This window comes from Ciona intestinalis, unplaced genomic scaffold (genome assembly GCF_000224145.3).
Source record: "Ciona intestinalis unplaced genomic scaffold, KH HT000184.2, whole genome shotgun sequence".
In the NCBI taxonomy this organism is placed as follows: domain Eukaryota; kingdom Metazoa; phylum Chordata; class Ascidiacea; order Phlebobranchia; family Cionidae; genus Ciona; species Ciona intestinalis.
In genome coordinates, this window is record NW_004190506.2 from 192,376 (window position 1) to 210,606 (window position 18,231).

The window sequence follows — 18,231 nt, forward strand, 5'->3', positions numbered from 1 at the left end:
TAATTTTTTACAGACATAATTTTCAAATAGTGTATTGTTTTATTTTTCAGAAAAATGTTTTTATTTAAATTTGATCAACTTAACACGTTCGCAACAAACCTGTTGTTAAATCCTCCAAAAGTTCAAGCAAAATATCCTGAGCATCATCCACAAGATTGGTACGTTGGATCACCAACCTACGCAAGCTTAGATAACTGTTCAACACCGTGCCAACTAAGTTACTCTTGTAATGTTGACGAACATATGATACTTGGACCATCTCGGATAGTAACTCTGGAAATTAGTTTTTAACATTATTTATAACTTTTTTTTGAATTTAGTAAAATATTAATAAAACTGTAAGTATATATGAAGTCTATTACCTGAAAATTAATTTTTAATATTTTTATATAGTACTGTGGGGTAAGATGGGACACCTTTATCACATAATATCGAAATATCCTGATTGCATTTTAAACAATTAACAACAGTCTATGGGAGTCGTTAAGATACAGTTTTATATATCTTTGAATGTTCTTTGTTTACTACCAAATGCCACTATATTTAAATCTTTATATATAAAAGAAATTATTTCTAACAATAATCGTCTAATGTTAAGAATTTTGTGTTACCTGTAAGCTCTTTAAGAGCATACCCTTGTTGTAGATGTAGGTTCAGTGTTGTATCTTCAAGTGCCGACAGTTTAGATATTTCCTTTTGTATTAGTGAACCAAGTAATGGTAGTACACCTCGTGCTGCAAGGTACACCTGGAAATAGTTCGAAAATGTATTTTAGAATAATCTTTTAGCGGCTTGTCGGGTATAAAACGTGGTGTATTTTTCAAAGGTTTCATCAGGGCATGTAAAGTCTTGTCGAATGGTTGAGAAAACCTTGGAAATAGACTCTTTTTACACCAGATTAGCAGCTAAAAGATTATTTACATAATGACTGGTAACAGAAGTAATACAGTGTAATTTTGAGTTTAAAATAACCTATTTTTGCAAGCACTAGCAGCTCTAACTGAAGCAGAAAAGGAGCCAAGGGCTAAATTAAAAACGATTTCAAATGAGCTTGAAAATTCACTAATATGACCATTATTGACACAACAACTGCTGCTCTGTTGTAGCAATCCAACTGTTACTCAACTCCTACACGATCTATCGCACGATGCAAATTGTTATGTGGTAATTCAACCTTACACATGTACATTAAACTTCACATATAAAAAGGTTGTTCAATTGAAGGAACAAAAAAGTAAACACAACTCAATTGTTACTCAAACCTTACAAGATTTATCTACCTAAAAATGTGAATTGTGCTAATTTAACGTTACACATGCAACTTACCCTCCATTGCTTTGGTCTTATTTGCTCTTGATATAAAGACAAGAACTCGAAAGCTGCTTCGCCAGCCGTGCCCAACTCATTTAAGTAACTGTGTTATAAAATATACGAGATCAAATTTGTTAAGTAAAATATGTGGTGTATAGTTTGAAAAAATAATATGATCATCCACAAAGCAACATACATGGTAACTTGTAAGCAAGCACGAGGTGTGTTAAACAGAACGCCTATGCTATAATGACTACCATGCATTATGTATGATTCCACAACTCATTAAGGGTGTTGGGGTAATGGACCAAATCTGTCAAGTCCTATGCCCCCATGGACCTTACCAATATAGAATCGAATTACACAACTTAAGTTCTCCTACCTACAGTATTATTTAGTTGGGTGGGGAAAATAAGGGACAACTTTTAATTTTATTTTCATTGTTGGTAAGTCTTACCTTGTTAGTAAATCAAGAACTTGTGGTTTTCTGCTTGTGTTTCTAGCAAGGCTTGTCAGCACGGCGCAAGCTGCTTGTCTTACCGACCTCGATGATGGACAGAACACGAGGGAACGGAGGAAGGATTGACGAGATAACGATACTTTGCTCGATTCCTGTGAATAAAACAACATTTCGATGTATATTACGGAACATATATTAACATATACAGTCAACCCAGTGCGTGAAGCATATATAGGGTGTTTGGAAAGTCACTGAGCACTGTTCGAATGATACAACTCGTGTCAGCTTAAGAGTTACTACTTATGCAACTTTGGTGGTAATTGTTTTTTGGGGGGACAGGCGGGTATTCTTCACGTATGATACAGTGTGTCTGAAAGGTCACTGTGCACTGTTTTTAGTCTATTACTCTATTCCAAGGGAGCAGCTGATTGAGGTGTTTAGAAACAAAATAAGAAGGGTCCAAGCCTGTATTGAGGCTAACGGGGGTCACTTTCAACATCATTTATAATTGATCATTTATTTATAACACCTTTTATTAACAAATATTTGGAAGACCGCCTAATGCTCACGTGTAGACCAAAGGTAGTTGTTTTAGGCTTGGCACTGCCACCATATAACATTAGATAAAGATAATTGAAAACCTGTTTTTTCTTGCGCAGAATGGCGTTTCTCCACTTAGCCACATACTTCTCTTGGAGATACTTTTCACGAACCATCGCTTTGTTAGATTCAGCAGATGTTTCAACTGTATGTATATGTTTCAAATTTATATGTAAGAAAAGTTAGTGAACAGTTAAAAGCTAGTTCTCCTGAGGAAGATTTCTCAGTGAAACAAGACAAGTAAGCAAGTTTTTAGCATCTCATTTGGTATAAAAAAGACTGTATTTCTGAGGTTTCGTCTGCCATCCTGCAAGACTTTATCAGGACCATCAGAAATACATTACGTTTTTTAATTACTAAGTTTTATACCAGATGAGCAGCAAAATATTATTTACATTATGCCTGGTAGCAGAAGTAACAGAATATTTTATAAAGTAAATTGTTGTTTTATATTATTAAATACCCCTTACTGTATATATTTTAGTGACATGCACAATGTACTATGGTGGTAACTAACTAAAATTACAGCACGGCTACCTGGAGCTACTACGTGTCTACTTCTTTTACTCCAAGCGTCAAACTGGTGGTTTGGATCAGAACTCAACCATTTCTTTGCTTCTACCGATACATTGCTGGTTGGAGCTTCTGTCTTCACATTAGGTGATACCTGAGAAGCGTGTAAGGTGTAAGCTCTATATGGATGATCTTCCATCTAATACTATGGAGCCTTGCCCCTAACTTAGGGGAAGGGACAGGTTTCAAATCTGGTAAGGTCCATGCGGTAGCACCCATGGTTTTAGGGTAATGGGCCAATCCTGGCCTAAATCTTTGGTCCCATGGTATGCCACGCTGCAGGACTCTACTCACATAGAATTGAAGTTATAATATATGGAGGATTTTATAACTTGGATGATTTTTCATTACACAAAAAATGAAAAGTAGCAGTATGTGTAAGTTTGATGTGAAATATAACCAATCCTTTTTAACACCACCGTTTAGGCTTTATTTTTCAGTAAAAACACTTTTTTCAATGTCAAAAAATACTTTTATATCAAAAAAAGTTTAAAAATAAATTTAACATACCAGTTTCTTGAGCATGTTCATACAAGGCAAAGTCACATTCTCCACCACTGCTGGTGATTTTAACTTCACAACTCTTTGGAACAACTGCATTGCTGTAAAAAAGTGGTAATAATGTTTATATACACATATATATATTAAGTATATATGGGTGATATTGTGTGAAAATATATGAATGTATCTTGCTTTATCCTCAATTGTCGGGGCTACGACAGTTGTTATAAATACCACAAGTGTTCTGTTTTATACACCTCATGCCAGTTTATGAGTTACCATGTATGTTACTTCGTGGGTGTGTTTTGTCTGTATGGTTGACAATTTGGACAACCTATTAGTGACTACTCTTAAAGCAAAGGCCGGTAAATGTCTTGCCCAAGGACACTTAGGCTCAACAACTTTTATTTACAAATACAAAACATACAATTTTGGGTTAAATCTTTTAGTAAAAAACCTGGGATTTATAATAGATTTGGCCCATTTCCCTAAAATTGTATATACAATTTTTTTTTTGGTTTAAAAGGGGGGGTTTATGAACCCCTGGCTGTGCCACTGGGCACTGTGTATATGCATGTTTTATTCTAATTGGATGAGATCTTATAGCATGGCATGGGACCAGGGGTACAGGGAGTTGGTTTAATATTCCATCATTCTAATGTACTTACCAGCTCTGAGTCGCAGTTGCCACAAGTTATCCCTCACATTAAGCATCGCCATCAACAATTGCATCTCACAAGCCACAGCTGAGGTTGGTAGGTCATCTCCATGGTGGTTGATGGCTCCAGTGATGCGAGATAATAATAGATCGTTCAATTGCAGTGTTGCCACTTCATTATTATGCACGAGTTCACCCAGTAAGCTGTGAACCTGCAGTGATGCCCATAAAGTTTAGGTATATTTATTTTAGAACGAAATTACAACTTACTATTTAAAATAACTGTTTAAAACCTTTAAAATGCATTAATTATAAATTAATTAAATAAAGATTCTAAGTCCAAACATTCATTTATAAAATACTATTCCTTTTCAGGCTTGGCACTGAATTTTAGTAAAATCAATTACTATTTTGTAAGCTGAATTTGATGAAAAACAGAAATTGTAATGTGCCAGTTTAAATAAAAAAAATAAATGAAAAAACTGAAAACTCTACTGTTCCATTACCTGTTTCCTCAGTTTAGCTGATCCTCTTCTCAAGTTAAAAGCCACAAGTTCCTGGACAATCCCGTTAGCTACGAGCAGTGGTTTGGCATGAACGTTTCTTCCAAGTGCTCGGAGCAACGTGATACATTGTTGGGCGCTCGACGATGCACATCCGTAACAATCAGGAGCGCTCTCATAAGAAGAGGAAGTAGGTGCTCGCTAAAAAAATTTAGTAACTTGCTATCTGAAACTGTTATCTTAATATTTAAACTGTTTGGTTTTCTTTAGTGAAACTCTCTCAAGAGCCTTAACACAATATCTTGCCTACGTGAAGTTTTCAGGCAGGTTTTTGTTTCGGGTACTTAATTTCTGTCATCAAAAGGAATGTGAAAGTTCTGGGTCAGTAATAAATACTCTTGCTTTAATGTAACAACATGACCCCCATTTTCCTGCCAGTATAATGTAATATATAATGTGCCATGTGTCTGAATATAAGTATAATATAATATGCCTAACAGCAATAGTATATAACATGACATACCCTTTGTTTTGCATCTACATCTGAACCAGTAACAGCCGATTGTTGGCGAAGATCATATTGTAATATCTCGCTTCTTGATGCGAGTACAGTCCGCATTATCACTGACAATTCCTCAAATAAAGTCTTGCAGCCCTGTGTATAAGAGTGGGGGTTATAAATGAACCTACCAATAAGAGTTATAAATAATACCAATATATATATTTTCCCATAAAAACAACAACATTATTTTCTCACCACGCAATATTTCTTTGCAAGTTGTTGTATGCTGTTGCTCACTGGAGCATTAAGTGAAGAAGATGCTCCTGTTGGAGTCCCGGAGGACAATGATAAAGGATGGGAGCTTCTTGTGTCCTTCTTTGTGGATGCGGGGAACTGATCCTGGGATGACGAGGAATCAGAGGAAACTTTGGAAATCTGAAAAAACAAAAATTGTTGGAAATCTGAAAAAATGTTTTTTGTTAGAAAAATGATAGTGTTTATTTTAATATAACGTTTTTTATAAACTTATTGAAACAAAATGTCTACTACCAGTTTGTTTCAGACAATGAGTTTCATTCATTCACTCCATTTCATTCACTCCATTTCATTCACCGTGTTCTATGAGTTTTATTCACACAACATACTTGTAACAGTAGTTCCTCCAGTCCTGGTTTATGTGAATTAAGCTGGCTATAAACAGCGTCAGCTTTTTCAAGCAATGTAACAACATTGGCAACCATCTTTTTACGATCTTCATCATTTTCTACATTTTAAAAATTAAAATTAGAATTGAGGAGGCAGCGACAGAAAAAAATTTATAGGGGTGGAAACCAATTTCTTTTGTTCAAACTGCATTTTAATAACTTTTCCTTTTTAAGTGGAAAAAGTGTTATATATAAATCCAAAAAGAGGTATGCGAATATTTTACTAATTAAAACAGAAAAAAAAATTATGGCCAGTTTAAATAAAAGAGTAAGGAACAAAATATAGAAAGTCATATAATTCAAAAAAGTAATATGAGAATATTTCATAAATCTCACCAATTGTATCAACAGCACAACATGGACGAGCAGTGACCGTTATATCAAACTTGGCGTATTTAGAGAACCCACAAACATTGCAGAGGTACGGGTCCTTCTCATCATAATTGATGCTTCTGCACTTGTGGCATTGGAATACATTCTCTCCACAGTTGCCACAAATACCAGGGTTGGCCTGGAACAAAGTATAAAGAGTTTATACGGTAGGTATTCAGCTGGTGAAATATCCAGAGTTTATGATTGAATGTAACTTGCGTGTATGGTAAAATGACAGTGGTTATAACACAGATGTTTCATACAACCCCCTCTTGTAGAGTTACCATGTATGTTACTTTGTGGGTGATTGTTTTTTTCTATGTGGCTTACAATTTAGAAACCTATTTAATCCATTCATGCACGTCACTAATTAGATGACGAGCCATTTGACTACCTTAAGAGTAACCACTGAGTTGGGGTATTAAAGGTAAGTGTTTTACCCAAGGACACATACGCCCACAATGGTAGCAGTTACAGTAAAGGTACATACATAATACTATAGAGTTACCTGAAGTTACGTACACAAAACTAAAGGTCTATACATCATACTATAGAGTTACAGTAAAGGTACATACACAATACTATAGAGTTACCTGAAGTTACGAACACAATACTAAAGGTACATACACAAAACTAAAGGTCCATACATCATACTATAGAGTTACAGTAAAGGTACATACAGATTACTAAAGGTACATACACCATACTAAAGGTACATACACCATACTATAGAGTTACAGTAAAGGTACATACACAAAACTAAAGGTCCATACATCATACTATAGAGTTACAGTAAAGGTACATACACAATACTAAAGGTACATACACAATACTAAAGGTACATACACCATACTATAGAGTTACAGTAAAGGTACATACACCATACTATAGAGTTACAGTAAAGGTACATACACCATACTATAGAGTTACAGTAAAGGTTCATACACAATACTAGATAGTTACACACCTGCACTGAAGCACTGCATCTTGGACATTGTAATGTTTCAACAGAAGCCGAAACATTCTCATAAAAATCAGTAAACTCCAACATTAGGTTGGTTGCTACTATTGGGAGGGGAAGGTCGAATCGGATTTCAGTTTCGCCCTGTAAGTATATGTTGGTGTATGGAAATACAGAGGTACGCTTCAAATTTAGATAATTTAAAAATTTAAAAAATGAGGTATTTTATTTCATATGGGAATAAAAAACTAACAAAGTTGTTATTTGGCCAATGAATGACTGAATGCAACTTACTTTATCTTTGCGTGGCCGAATAAACGACACTCATTATGTAAAACAGTGATTATATTTTATTAATTACAAATACTTAACAAATACAAAGTTGTATGATAAAATACCTGAGGTACAGTGACCGACTTAGCACGATGCCACATCGATGGTTTGTTCTTCAAATCCACGATTGCTGGAACTTTCTTATTGTTGTAATACATGACGGCTGTTCGAATCTGTTAAAGTGTAAATGATCTTAGTCAGCAGGCAAGAATTACAAATGATTTTATCGCGGCTCATTTGGTATAAAACGCAGTGTATTTCCAACGTTTCATCCGCTTTATAAAACGTTGTCAATATACTATATTTACATTTATAACATGTTTTGTGCAAATAATTAACTTATAACATTACTTTTATATAATGAAAAACAAAGCCTATTTCCAACGTTTCGTCTGCTTTTTAAAGCGTTGTCAATACAAAATACACTACATTTATGGATTATATACATATTATTATTATTATTATTATCATTGATTTTACCCCAAGTAATTAATATTACGTAATCATATGATGACAGTGTTATTCTGATGCACAAATATTCACCATTTTTGTCCGTTTGATGTCGGTCACTTTAAAAGTGACCCGTTGTATGTTATAACTCCCCACAAGCTTAATGATTTGTTGCGTTGTTGTGTATTTAGTATCAGCTTTAAGACTAGCAAGCTTAATGTTGGTGTATGGGATCTCGGGCTGGTTACAAACCAAACATGGGTCATTCTCCAGGTAAAAGCCATCAAACTGAACATAATCTAAGAAAAATATATAATGTTTAAATATAGTCTAAGAAAAAATGGTATTGCTTAAATTGTTCAAACGCAACCCCCCAAAATATGCGATTCTAAAAAAAATTCTGATTTTTTAAACATTTATAAGACATTTATCGACAATTGCTTCAACTCAGTAGTTCTTTTTTGGTTGCTAAAATTATCATCCATGCATATAAAAAAAATAAAAAAGTTGTTGGTAACGTATAAGCAGACACTAGATGTAGGATACAGAGCCGCATAGTTTTCCAAAACGGAAGATAAAAAATATTTATGATAAAAAAACATCACCCACTTGATAATTGGTTGTAAAGGATAGAGTTTCGGTGATTTGATAAAAGTTGGTTTTCTTGTTGCAGTAGTTTAAGTGTAGCACTTGTGTATTGACTTGCTTCGGTCTAAAGACACAGGATAAAAATATTGAAAAAAATTAAAACTAAAAAAAAGAAAAAAAGTAAATACTAAAAAAACAAGTTTAAAAGAGCTTAAATTGTTTAGGACTATTTGTAGTTAAAAAAATAGGAATAAAAGCAGAGCTCTTGAATAAAATGGTTTACGCCCTAATTAAAAACATAAGCTTACCTCTGATAATCCACTGTTCATGGATAAGTAGCCGAGAAGATCGACGAACTGCGCTGCTTTCCTTCCATAAGAGGGCACTAGAGGCCACATAAGCCACAATGTTCGAAGCAATCGTTGTTGGGAGGATGTGTTCGTGTTTCTAACAAAAATATAAAGTTTAGTCGCGTTACAGAAATATAATATATTTATTTAATGTTTTGGCTTGAGTGTATTGTTGCATTACTTTCCTTGATGAAGTCTTGCCGAATGGCAGACGAAACATCGAAAATTTTTAGAAAAGCCGCTAAAAGATTATTTACATATGTGTTGGGGTAATGAGCCAAATTTGGCTTAAATCCCAGATCTTTGATAAGGACCTCACCCACATAGAATAGAACAATTACATTTTAATTAAAATGAAACATTTTAAATACCTGAACAAACCAAGGACCAATGAATGGCCACACCATCTGAAGCTCGTGGAATTCATATCAAGCAAAAAATGCGTCAAGAATCTCAGAAGTGCTGTGTCATCTATACTTTCCATTATGATATCTGAAAGTTGCTGACTCATAATCAGATCTCCCGCTTGGCTCGAAGAGTGGACGTCAGTTTTCGAATCTTTCGCCGATGTTTTCAAAGAGACTTTAACAACCTTTTTCTTCTCAGAGCCTTGATTAGGTGTGATAGCACATTGTAGTAACTTCAATACAACAGACGCCACATTCTCATCCACTCTAATGCTCATATTTAATAACAAGGGAATACAAGACTTCTTCACAAGGCAATACTTCTGCCAATTCTTGGTCCTACTTTCAGCGATGGCAAGACACTTCTTGATAGTTTCAACCAGAATAATTAGATCATCATACGCGAGATTTAGACCAGCAGTTGAGTGAGTCTTCTCCAATGGATTGAATTTACAGCAGTCTTGGCACGCACCAACGAAAGCATCAAGAGCATGCAAGTCACGCTGTTCTCGGTAGTTTTCCTATAAAAGAAATTAATATCACTTAAAAATTTTTTTTTAATAACCAGATTCCACCTCTAACATTAAAGGAAAAAAAATATATAGCAGATTACTTCATTAAAAAATTAGAACAAAGTAATATTATTCATATGTTGGTAAATATACAGGCAATGCATGAACCTTTGATCCAGTAATGTAGAGCAACAACTTTCTTGCCCTTTTTCTACACAGCGAAGGAACGTATGCGAACATCATGTAGTCAGATAACAACTGCTTCCATTGAGTTCCAAACAAAGACGTAACATCCGTGTCCGAAACTGTCGAAAACTTCCGGACTTGGTAAGCGAGATTGAAGGACATCTCAGTCACTAGGCGGAGGTAGAGCTCAAATATGGCTCCCATATGGCTCTGTACATACTGGTGTAGGAAGAAGGGAGACATATCTGCAGCTACATGTCGTGTTGTTGTACGTAAGACGCTAGTTGGGTTTGAAGTGTCCGTGTGTTTCTGATCAACTTCTTGGAACTCCCAATGCTCGTGATACAAAGTGCTGGATGTATATTACTGGTCATGTATATTCAACTGTAAAAAATTCTGCAAATCTAACCCTAATCTGGTGCTCATTAGAGTTTGATGACTCTTGTGTAAAAAATACAGTAAGGACCTGGTTCTACGAAAATGTAACAGACAAAGTCATGTTCAACCAATTGTATATTAAAAGAGATACATATTTTGCAAAATGGCATCGTCAGTCTATTATTATTTAAATCTATATGTTGGTAGTTTAGTTAATAAGGATCTGGTGCTACAGAAACAGAACGAACAAAAATCAAATTATTTAATTAATTAATGCATAAACCACCCTAAGGTGAATTCCTAGTAGGCTAAAAGTCATAGTTATTCAGTTGGATTGAACAATAGATCATATCTTTTTACTGGTATATCATGTTTGCCGGTACTTAAACTAAAAAATTAACAGCATATTTATACATAAAAAAAACTTAAAAATTGACGGCATATTAATACATAAAAAAAACTTAAAAATTAACAGAATATTAATATAGTAGGATGGGGGAAGATGGGACACCTTTTCATTTTGTTTTCTCTTTCCATTTGGAAGTAAACAAAGAACATCCAAAGAGTTATGAAACCATATCCTTACGACTTCCACAGACCGTTGTTAATTCTTTAAAACACGATCAGGCTATTTGGAAACTATCTGTTAAAGGTGTCCCATCGTCCCCCACCCTACTATACATAAAAAAGCCTAAAAATTGACAGCATAATAATAATAAAGGGACCTACTTAAGCAAATTGTAGCAAAGGTCAATAATTTTCTCTTCCGCAAGTATAGATGCAGTTTGTGAATAAACATTTCCACTCTGCTCATATGTTGGTTCTAACTTATCATCTTTCTTGGGAACGAGAACAGATTTTGACATCATCACGCTCAATAACCGCATCATAATCACATAAACCTGGTGTGAAGGAAGTGGTTATTTGTATGCAGTTTGTCGCATATGTAGCTTTAGTTGTAACATCCATATATTATATGTAACTTTGGGTTTTACATTTATATAGTATATATAACTTTAGGTATAACATCTATATAATATATTAATATATATATATGTAACTTTACATATAACACCCATATAATATACATATGTAACTTTAAGAATAACTTTCATATAGTATATTGAACTTTAGGTATAACATATACATATATTATATGTAACTTTGGGTTTTACATTTATATATTATATGTAACTTTATGCATAACATATATATATTATACATATGTAACTTTAGGTATAAAATTCACATATGATGGGGATAAACAGGTAAATATGTTCCTAATTTTCCGAACTGTAGATCTAAAAGATTAATAAAAACCTACAAAACAACTGCATAATATCATTGAATCTCAAAATGTACAGTCATGAACATTAGGTACTTACTTATGAATGCTTAGTAGGCATTATTAGCATGGTGACTTAACATTAAAATGCATGCGGTGTCACATGTCACCCTAGCTTTTTAATCAGCGGTAACCGTGACATTATAGGATTAACAACAACTAAAAAATATTTTACAAAAAAATGCAAAACATGACTGAACTCATTATAAAAATGCCTGGCCTATGAGTATAACTGCAGGAATGTTACCCCAGATTTTGCCCAGAATTAAAAACAAAATCTATTATATATAAATTTACCTCATGTGTAGGAGTACGTTGTGCCATGCTCACTGATCCGCTGGTTTGGCAACCTTCTTTAAGATGACTGATGATGGTAACCACTATATGTCGGTGTAAATCACTATGTGATTGTTCAGTGAAATCTAATGTTGATATAAGAGTGGCCACCACCTGAAAAATCGGTAAAATGAGTTTTAAATTTACATACATCATTACATTTCATGGTACAGGAAAACACAAAATTTAAAAACTATTTTTGTACGACTGGCAATTTGTAAAGCCCATTATGACAAATCCACAGCAGTGATAGGTATAGTAGGATGGGGGAAAATAAGACACACTTCATTCTATTTTCTCGTCCAGTTTGGTAATAAACAAACAACATCTAAAGAATTATAAAACCGACTCCCATAGACTGTTGGTAATTGATTAAAATACAATCAGGATATTTGGATATTATGTGTTTATACCCAAATAGAAATACAATTACACCAAAATTTCCGGATATTTTATATGACTGACAATTTGGACAGACCATTAAGACAAATTGTACAACAATTTTAAAAATTATTATTTATAAATTAGACTGACAATACAACTAATTTTGTATAACAATTTGTACAAGCCATTAGTGACTATAGGGTTAAAGCAAACAACAGTAACCAGCATATTCATACCTGAAAGAATGGAATGCTATTTTCCCCTCCAAGTTTCTCTATCTCACTGAGTCTTGAGAATAACTTGGACAAAATGTTTAATCGTAATTCCATCAATCGTTTTTCACCAATTCCGTTGTTTCGCTGCCGAGTTTCCTCCTTGCTCGTTGAAGCGTGAACACTGGTCTGAAATTTATGAGATTTTTATAGTTTCGCAAAATTTTTTTTTACATTTTACAAAAAAAAATTTTTTTCTAAATGTGTTTTTTTTGGGGGTATGTTTTAAAAACTTGTCTCCTATTGCTTTTAAACCTAAGATTCATATAATTGGTATTACTCAATTTTTTCACAAAGCAATACCATGAACCAGACATATAGACATTTAAATGTAAAATTTTGCAGAAATCTTAGGTCCCATGACAAGCCTTACTTAGGGATCTTATTAATAAACAACAAATTTCAGCATCTGGTGCTACAAAAACATAACAGACAAAATTTGAGTCGAACCGTTTGTAAAATAGAATATATATTTCGCGTAAATGGCATTGTCAGTCTATTGTTCAAATAGAACAACAAAGCTCTTATACTAAACTAACATACCACGTTTTCATCCACTTTTTCTTCTTCTTTTATAACAAATGTAGTTTCACTCTCCGACAAACTGGTGTTGTTTTCATTATTATCGTTGCCCTGATTATCAGTTGGGAGGGAATCACTTTGATTCTGTTCTGCTGCTTCTGCCCCTTGCTGCAAATGTAAGAAATAAGTTGATAAGGTAAACAGACACAAAACCTTCTATCCATATGATAACATACACTCAGTCTTGCAAGATGACAGACAAAACATCTGAAATACACAATACATTTTACATAGAATTATATAGTAATGCTATAATTTTACAATATATCGCAAAACATTTTTGCATTAGAACTAGCATTGTGTTAGGAAAGTCACTGTTTTAATATTTTTTTATACTTCTGGTTAAGGTGTTTAGAAAAAAAAAGAGGGGCCTGTATTGATGCTAACGGGGGTCACTTTCATCATCATTTATAATTATTATTCATATTTACCTCCTGGATTCTATACTAAAACATGTCTGTTAATAAATATGTGAGTTACTTTATCCTAATTTTAAAACACAAGTGAATTCCCACCTCTTGCTGTTGAAGACTGAGAGCAATCGCGTATTCCACCATCCTCTCATCATCTGCATCCGGGAGCAAGAGGAGAGGAGGAAACTCCATCCCCATCAACATATTCTCAAAATCCTGTCGCTCCTGTCTTTCCATCGAGACTGGGGATTATAATAATGTGTAAGTTAAAAGGGCTAAACTGGGAAGTCAGGCATATTATACCTGTATTTTGGCTCTTAGCCTGCGACCCCCTTTTTAACAAGAATTGGCAAATTAAAAAAATATTTTGTTAGTGCAGGTTGAGTTTAATTTGGTAATTTATTTGTTTTTTACAGAAAAACATTAATTTGTTGAGTGTGAATCCTCCAGAACTTCTGGACGTTGGGAATATTTTTAATCTTACAATCTATGAGACCTTCCTGGTTCTCTCCATCTTGAGCAATAACGTGCATCATATCAAAGTGAGATCGTTCATCCTGATCTTGGTCTCTTGGGTCCTCCCGTGCAGCTGGAGGTTGGTTGTCACTCCTTGGGATGAATCTTTCTTCATTAGAAGGTTGATCTTCACCAGAGTTTGACATCATCTCTTGGATCTGAAGATAAAATGTTATAGAAAATGTTAAAGATAAAATAATGTAAAAAACGTTAAAAAATGGTATGAAAAATGTTATAGAAAATGTTTTAAAACATGTTAGAAAAATTTTTATGGAAAATGTTATAAAAAAGAGGTTATAGAATAGATTATAAAAAATGTTACAGAAAAATGTTATAGAAAATGTTATGGAAAAACGTTTTAAAACAATGTTACAGAAAATAATAAAAAAATGTTCCAAAACACACAATTATAGAATGTGTCATAGTTGTTTATGTAACAAAAAATCTTTGCTGTTTTTATAGAGATATTTTTGGGGATTTAGGCCATGATTGACCCAATAGTTTAGTCCTTACTTGTTGAAAATATTGGACTTGACTTTGTATACCAGCTGGATGTTCAAGCTCCAAACTATCTGGTTCATCCTCGTGTCTCCTCATGAGATGTTCCTCTATCACCATGGCTACATCATCTGTGGTGTATGCTTCTAGTAATAACTTTGTATCAATATATACAGTAAGCGAGTTATAATAAGCAAGGGGAGCATGTCACAGCTAATTTCTAGGAGGGCAGGGTAGGGCCATTACCCCTTGTATGCAATTTATTCTATATGTGTGAGGTCCACAGCATGCCCTGCCATGGGATTTAGGCTTGGAATGGCCCATTACCACAATATAGGCCTAAAACACCCTAGAAAAAAAAACACCTTAAAAAGAGTCTTTTGCCGCCTCAATGAAACAACCCTACTGAACATTGCTCCGTGTAAAGAGTTACCATTGGCAAAAAGTTTAAAATCATCAGCATAGTCACATCTGGCACATTGGGTGACTGAAAAAACATCAAAGAAAAGCGGGGCTTTTGACTTTCCAGTGAATACACTCTGCCGGACATTGCTAAAAACAAATAACTACCATTTGCAATATCTTCAAAATCGTCATCATCATCGTCGTCATCGTCATCATCATCTTCGTCATCATCGTCGTCGTCGTCATCATCATCTTCGTCATCCAGAGTTCCTTGGGCTGTTCCTCGGCTACTGATGTGGGAGCCAGGACGGTCCTGGATCGTCTGTGTCTCCTGCATCACCTGGAGGAAGAAAATTTAAAAAAAGGGAAAATATTGATTTTTTGACAAAATAGGAGGCACTAGTGAAGAATCTTCCGATAGGTTACAGATTACGGTGGTTGAAAGTATTTGGATTGGTAGTTAGGGGTTATTAGGTAGTGGTTATATGGGGTTAGTCTGGGGCAGTGGTTACGTACATGGAGGACTCTTACGTACATGGAGGACTCTTCATTAGCACCGAATAAAACTTGAATTGAAAACAGAAGTTATTGTAAAAGGGCAAGGGGAAACAATAATGATATAATAGATGATTAATTGATCACCAATGGAGTTGGAGCCGAGGATTCCACGGATGGTGGTGAAGTGGATCTTGTGCTTGGAGGAGTATCTGAAGATTTACTCGACCTTCTCATCTTTCCCATCTCCCCTTGCTCCGCACTCCCTTCTACCCTTAGGAGGCGCACAAGAGCAGATTTAGCAGCGTAACTTACTCGTGGATTCTCGCATGATAACAGGTCAAAGTAGATGCCAACCACTGTGTCTATTGTGTTGGGAACTGACGCTGTAAAAATGAAAAGTTTATTAGGAATTTTAAGGGTTTATCATAAGTTTTATGTGTTTATTATAAATTTTATAATTTGTCATAAATTTTATGAGTTAATTGAAAATTTTATAAGTTTAACATAAGTTTTTAGAAGTTTAATAAAAATTTTACGAGTTTATCATAAATTTTAAAAGTTTGTCATAAAATTTATAAGTACCGATGTTGCTTTTGGGAGTAGTGGACAAACACAGGTGAAAAAAACTAACAAAGTTTCATATGTGGTAACTCTACAGTCTACACCAACACTGGTACATCGCCCACTACCTGACACTGCGTGAATAACATCCACCATAACTTTGACTGTCACTTCAATCCTTGTAAGACCAGGCAAGCACTGCGGTGTAAGTAGCTTGCTACGTGGTTTGTTTGACAGCAATCTCCAAAATGCCGACATCATTTTAGAAAGAAGTTGTCCATGCAGTTCACCATTGTCAGCAGGCCTGTGTGGTGGCAATGTTAATATTATGCTACTTCTGCTACCAGGCCTATTGTTAATAATCATAGAGTATTTTCAACGTTTCATTTGCCTTACGGCAAGACTTCATCAGAAAACATATTTTCTAATACTAGTTTATATAAAAACTGAACACCGTACTCTGTTACTTCTGCTACCAGGCATACTGTAAATAATAATCCTAAGCTGCTCATCTGGTATAAAACTTAGTAATTAAAAAACATAAATGTATTTCTGATAGTCCTGATAAAGTCTTGCAGGATGGCAGACCTCAGAAATACAGTCTTTTTTATACAAGATGAGATGCAAAAAACTTGCTTACTTGTCTTGTTTAACTGATGCATCTTCCTCAGGTGAGCTAGCTTCGAGGTCAATGATCTAAAATATTTAAACTTAATTATAACTTCCATAAGTTTATACAAAAGATTTGGTTTCCAAATAAAGTTCATTTTATGCACCACAATGGCTTAGCGATATGCGTCAAAATTGAAAAATACCGGTTTTAATACTTAATGCTGCTAGCGATATAAACATGTGGGTTCTTGGGTAAAACAGTTAACGGCCATTGCTTAACCGAATGGTCAATTATTTGGTTGTCGAAAATTGCAGTCATAGACTATCAGATATAAAATATTATACACAAAGTTTTCACATAAGAATTATCCCAAAGATATTATTATAAAGTTCTTGTAAATTATCACAAAGTTTCCTCAAATAAATTATCAAGTTATTGTTTTGAAGTCGTTTTACGAACCTGAACATCTGATTTCTCGATATTTTTACCGAGATTTGTAATATTCAGTGGCCTTCGTCTTGCTATTTGCGACAGGTGACACAAAATACGTTGGAAGCCATCCTCATCTACAAGAGGACATGGGGCAGGAACAGCCTTCTCATATTCAGCAAGAGAAAGCTCGTTTGCGAGAGTTTTTGACGTGTATGTGAGTAACAAACCATCCTAGAAGTAAAATAAATATTATGAATGAGGTTCTATAAAAAAGGTAATGAACCAAATTAGGCCTAAATCTTAAGGACCTCAACCATATAAAATCGAGGTTCTATAAAAAGAGTGTTGAGGTATTAGGATGAATCTGGTCTAAATTTACAAGTCTTATGAAATACCTTAACATATGACTACAATAATATAACATAAAATGTGAATATACAAAGTTGTGGTAATAGGCCAACTCTAGCCTAAACCCTCAAGGATCTCACCAATATAAAATAAAGGTTCCATAAAACAGTATTTTTATGTCTATGTACTGTTGAGCAAAGTAGTTAATTGCTTGGTTTTAATCACCAACAAAATAACAATGTGGTAACTGATATGTTTGGCAAAAATGGTAACTGTAAACATAACGGATTCCCGCTTTAGTTAATAGACAATTAACAAAGTAAATTAATAGATACCAAGAGTAAAGTAATAGGTGCTGTACATGGATATAATTAACAGAATTCCTGTATTTTACACACCTGGTACTTGTAGCATTCAGATTTGGATGAAAACAATTTCACCATAATTTGTTTGACATCGTTTTGAACCTTAAGTGGTAATGGTTGAGTAAGCAAGCAAGAAGTCAACATTGCAGCTTTGTAATGTGTTGACTGTGTTACTAGAACCTGAGGGTATAATCTAAATTATGAGTGTAAAACGATCGAGTTACTATATTATAAATATATATATATATATTGGGATAAATCTGGTCTATATATATATATGAGTGTGACTAGGAACTGAAACAGTATAATTAAAT

The 18,231-nt window shown here is 34.3% G+C and overlaps 1 protein-coding gene across 6 annotated transcripts in view; it reads right to left on the reverse strand.

The window, feature by feature from the left end:
• LOC100185140 (E3 ubiquitin-protein ligase UBR4-like) overlaps positions 1-18,231 on the reverse strand; it is a 61,176-nt gene that overhangs the window by 14,372 nt on the left and 28,573 nt on the right. Inside the window, exons 54-86 of one of the 6 annotated variants that reach the window (XM_026839279.1) lie at positions 17,951-18,097; positions 17,232-17,435; positions 16,800-16,855; positions 16,288-16,463; positions 15,743-15,981; positions 15,266-15,440; positions 14,711-14,841; positions 14,166-14,355; positions 13,784-13,923; positions 13,230-13,376; positions 12,651-12,815; positions 11,992-12,144; positions 11,079-11,251; positions 9,954-10,323; positions 9,238-9,794; positions 8,825-8,963; positions 8,538-8,640; positions 8,022-8,227; positions 7,544-7,651; positions 7,152-7,289; positions 6,149-6,323; positions 5,753-5,871; positions 5,364-5,543; positions 5,130-5,261; positions 4,610-4,807; positions 4,114-4,315; positions 3,455-3,546; positions 2,909-3,038; positions 2,413-2,516; positions 1,769-1,923; positions 1,327-1,414; positions 612-747; positions 100-273 (exon numbers count right to left, since the gene is read on the reverse strand). In XM_026839279.1, the coding sequence (XP_026695080.1) occupies positions 100-273; positions 612-747; positions 1,327-1,414; positions 1,769-1,923; positions 2,413-2,516; positions 2,909-3,038; positions 3,455-3,546; positions 4,114-4,315; positions 4,610-4,807; positions 5,130-5,261; positions 5,364-5,543; positions 5,753-5,871; positions 6,149-6,323; positions 7,152-7,289; positions 7,544-7,651; positions 8,022-8,227; positions 8,538-8,640; positions 8,825-8,963; positions 9,238-9,794; positions 9,954-10,323; positions 11,079-11,251; positions 11,992-12,144; positions 12,651-12,815; positions 13,230-13,376; positions 13,784-13,923; positions 14,166-14,355; positions 14,711-14,841; positions 15,266-15,440; positions 15,743-15,981; positions 16,288-16,463; positions 16,800-16,855; positions 17,232-17,435; positions 17,951-18,097 (5,602 nt within the window). The remainder of the gene's footprint in view (positions 1-99; positions 274-611; positions 748-1,326; positions 1,415-1,768; positions 1,924-2,412; positions 2,517-2,908; positions 3,039-3,454; positions 3,547-4,113; positions 4,316-4,609; positions 4,808-5,129; positions 5,262-5,363; positions 5,544-5,752; positions 5,872-6,148; positions 6,324-7,151; positions 7,290-7,543; positions 7,652-8,021; positions 8,228-8,537; positions 8,641-8,824; positions 8,964-9,237; positions 9,795-9,953; positions 10,324-11,078; positions 11,252-11,991; positions 12,145-12,650; positions 12,816-13,229; positions 13,377-13,783; positions 13,924-14,165; positions 14,356-14,710; positions 14,842-15,265; positions 15,441-15,742; positions 15,982-16,287; positions 16,464-16,799; positions 16,856-17,231; positions 17,436-17,950; positions 18,098-18,231) is intronic. The other 5 variants (XM_026839282.1, XM_026839280.1, XM_026839281.1 and 2 more) reach the window with 5 other exon arrangements.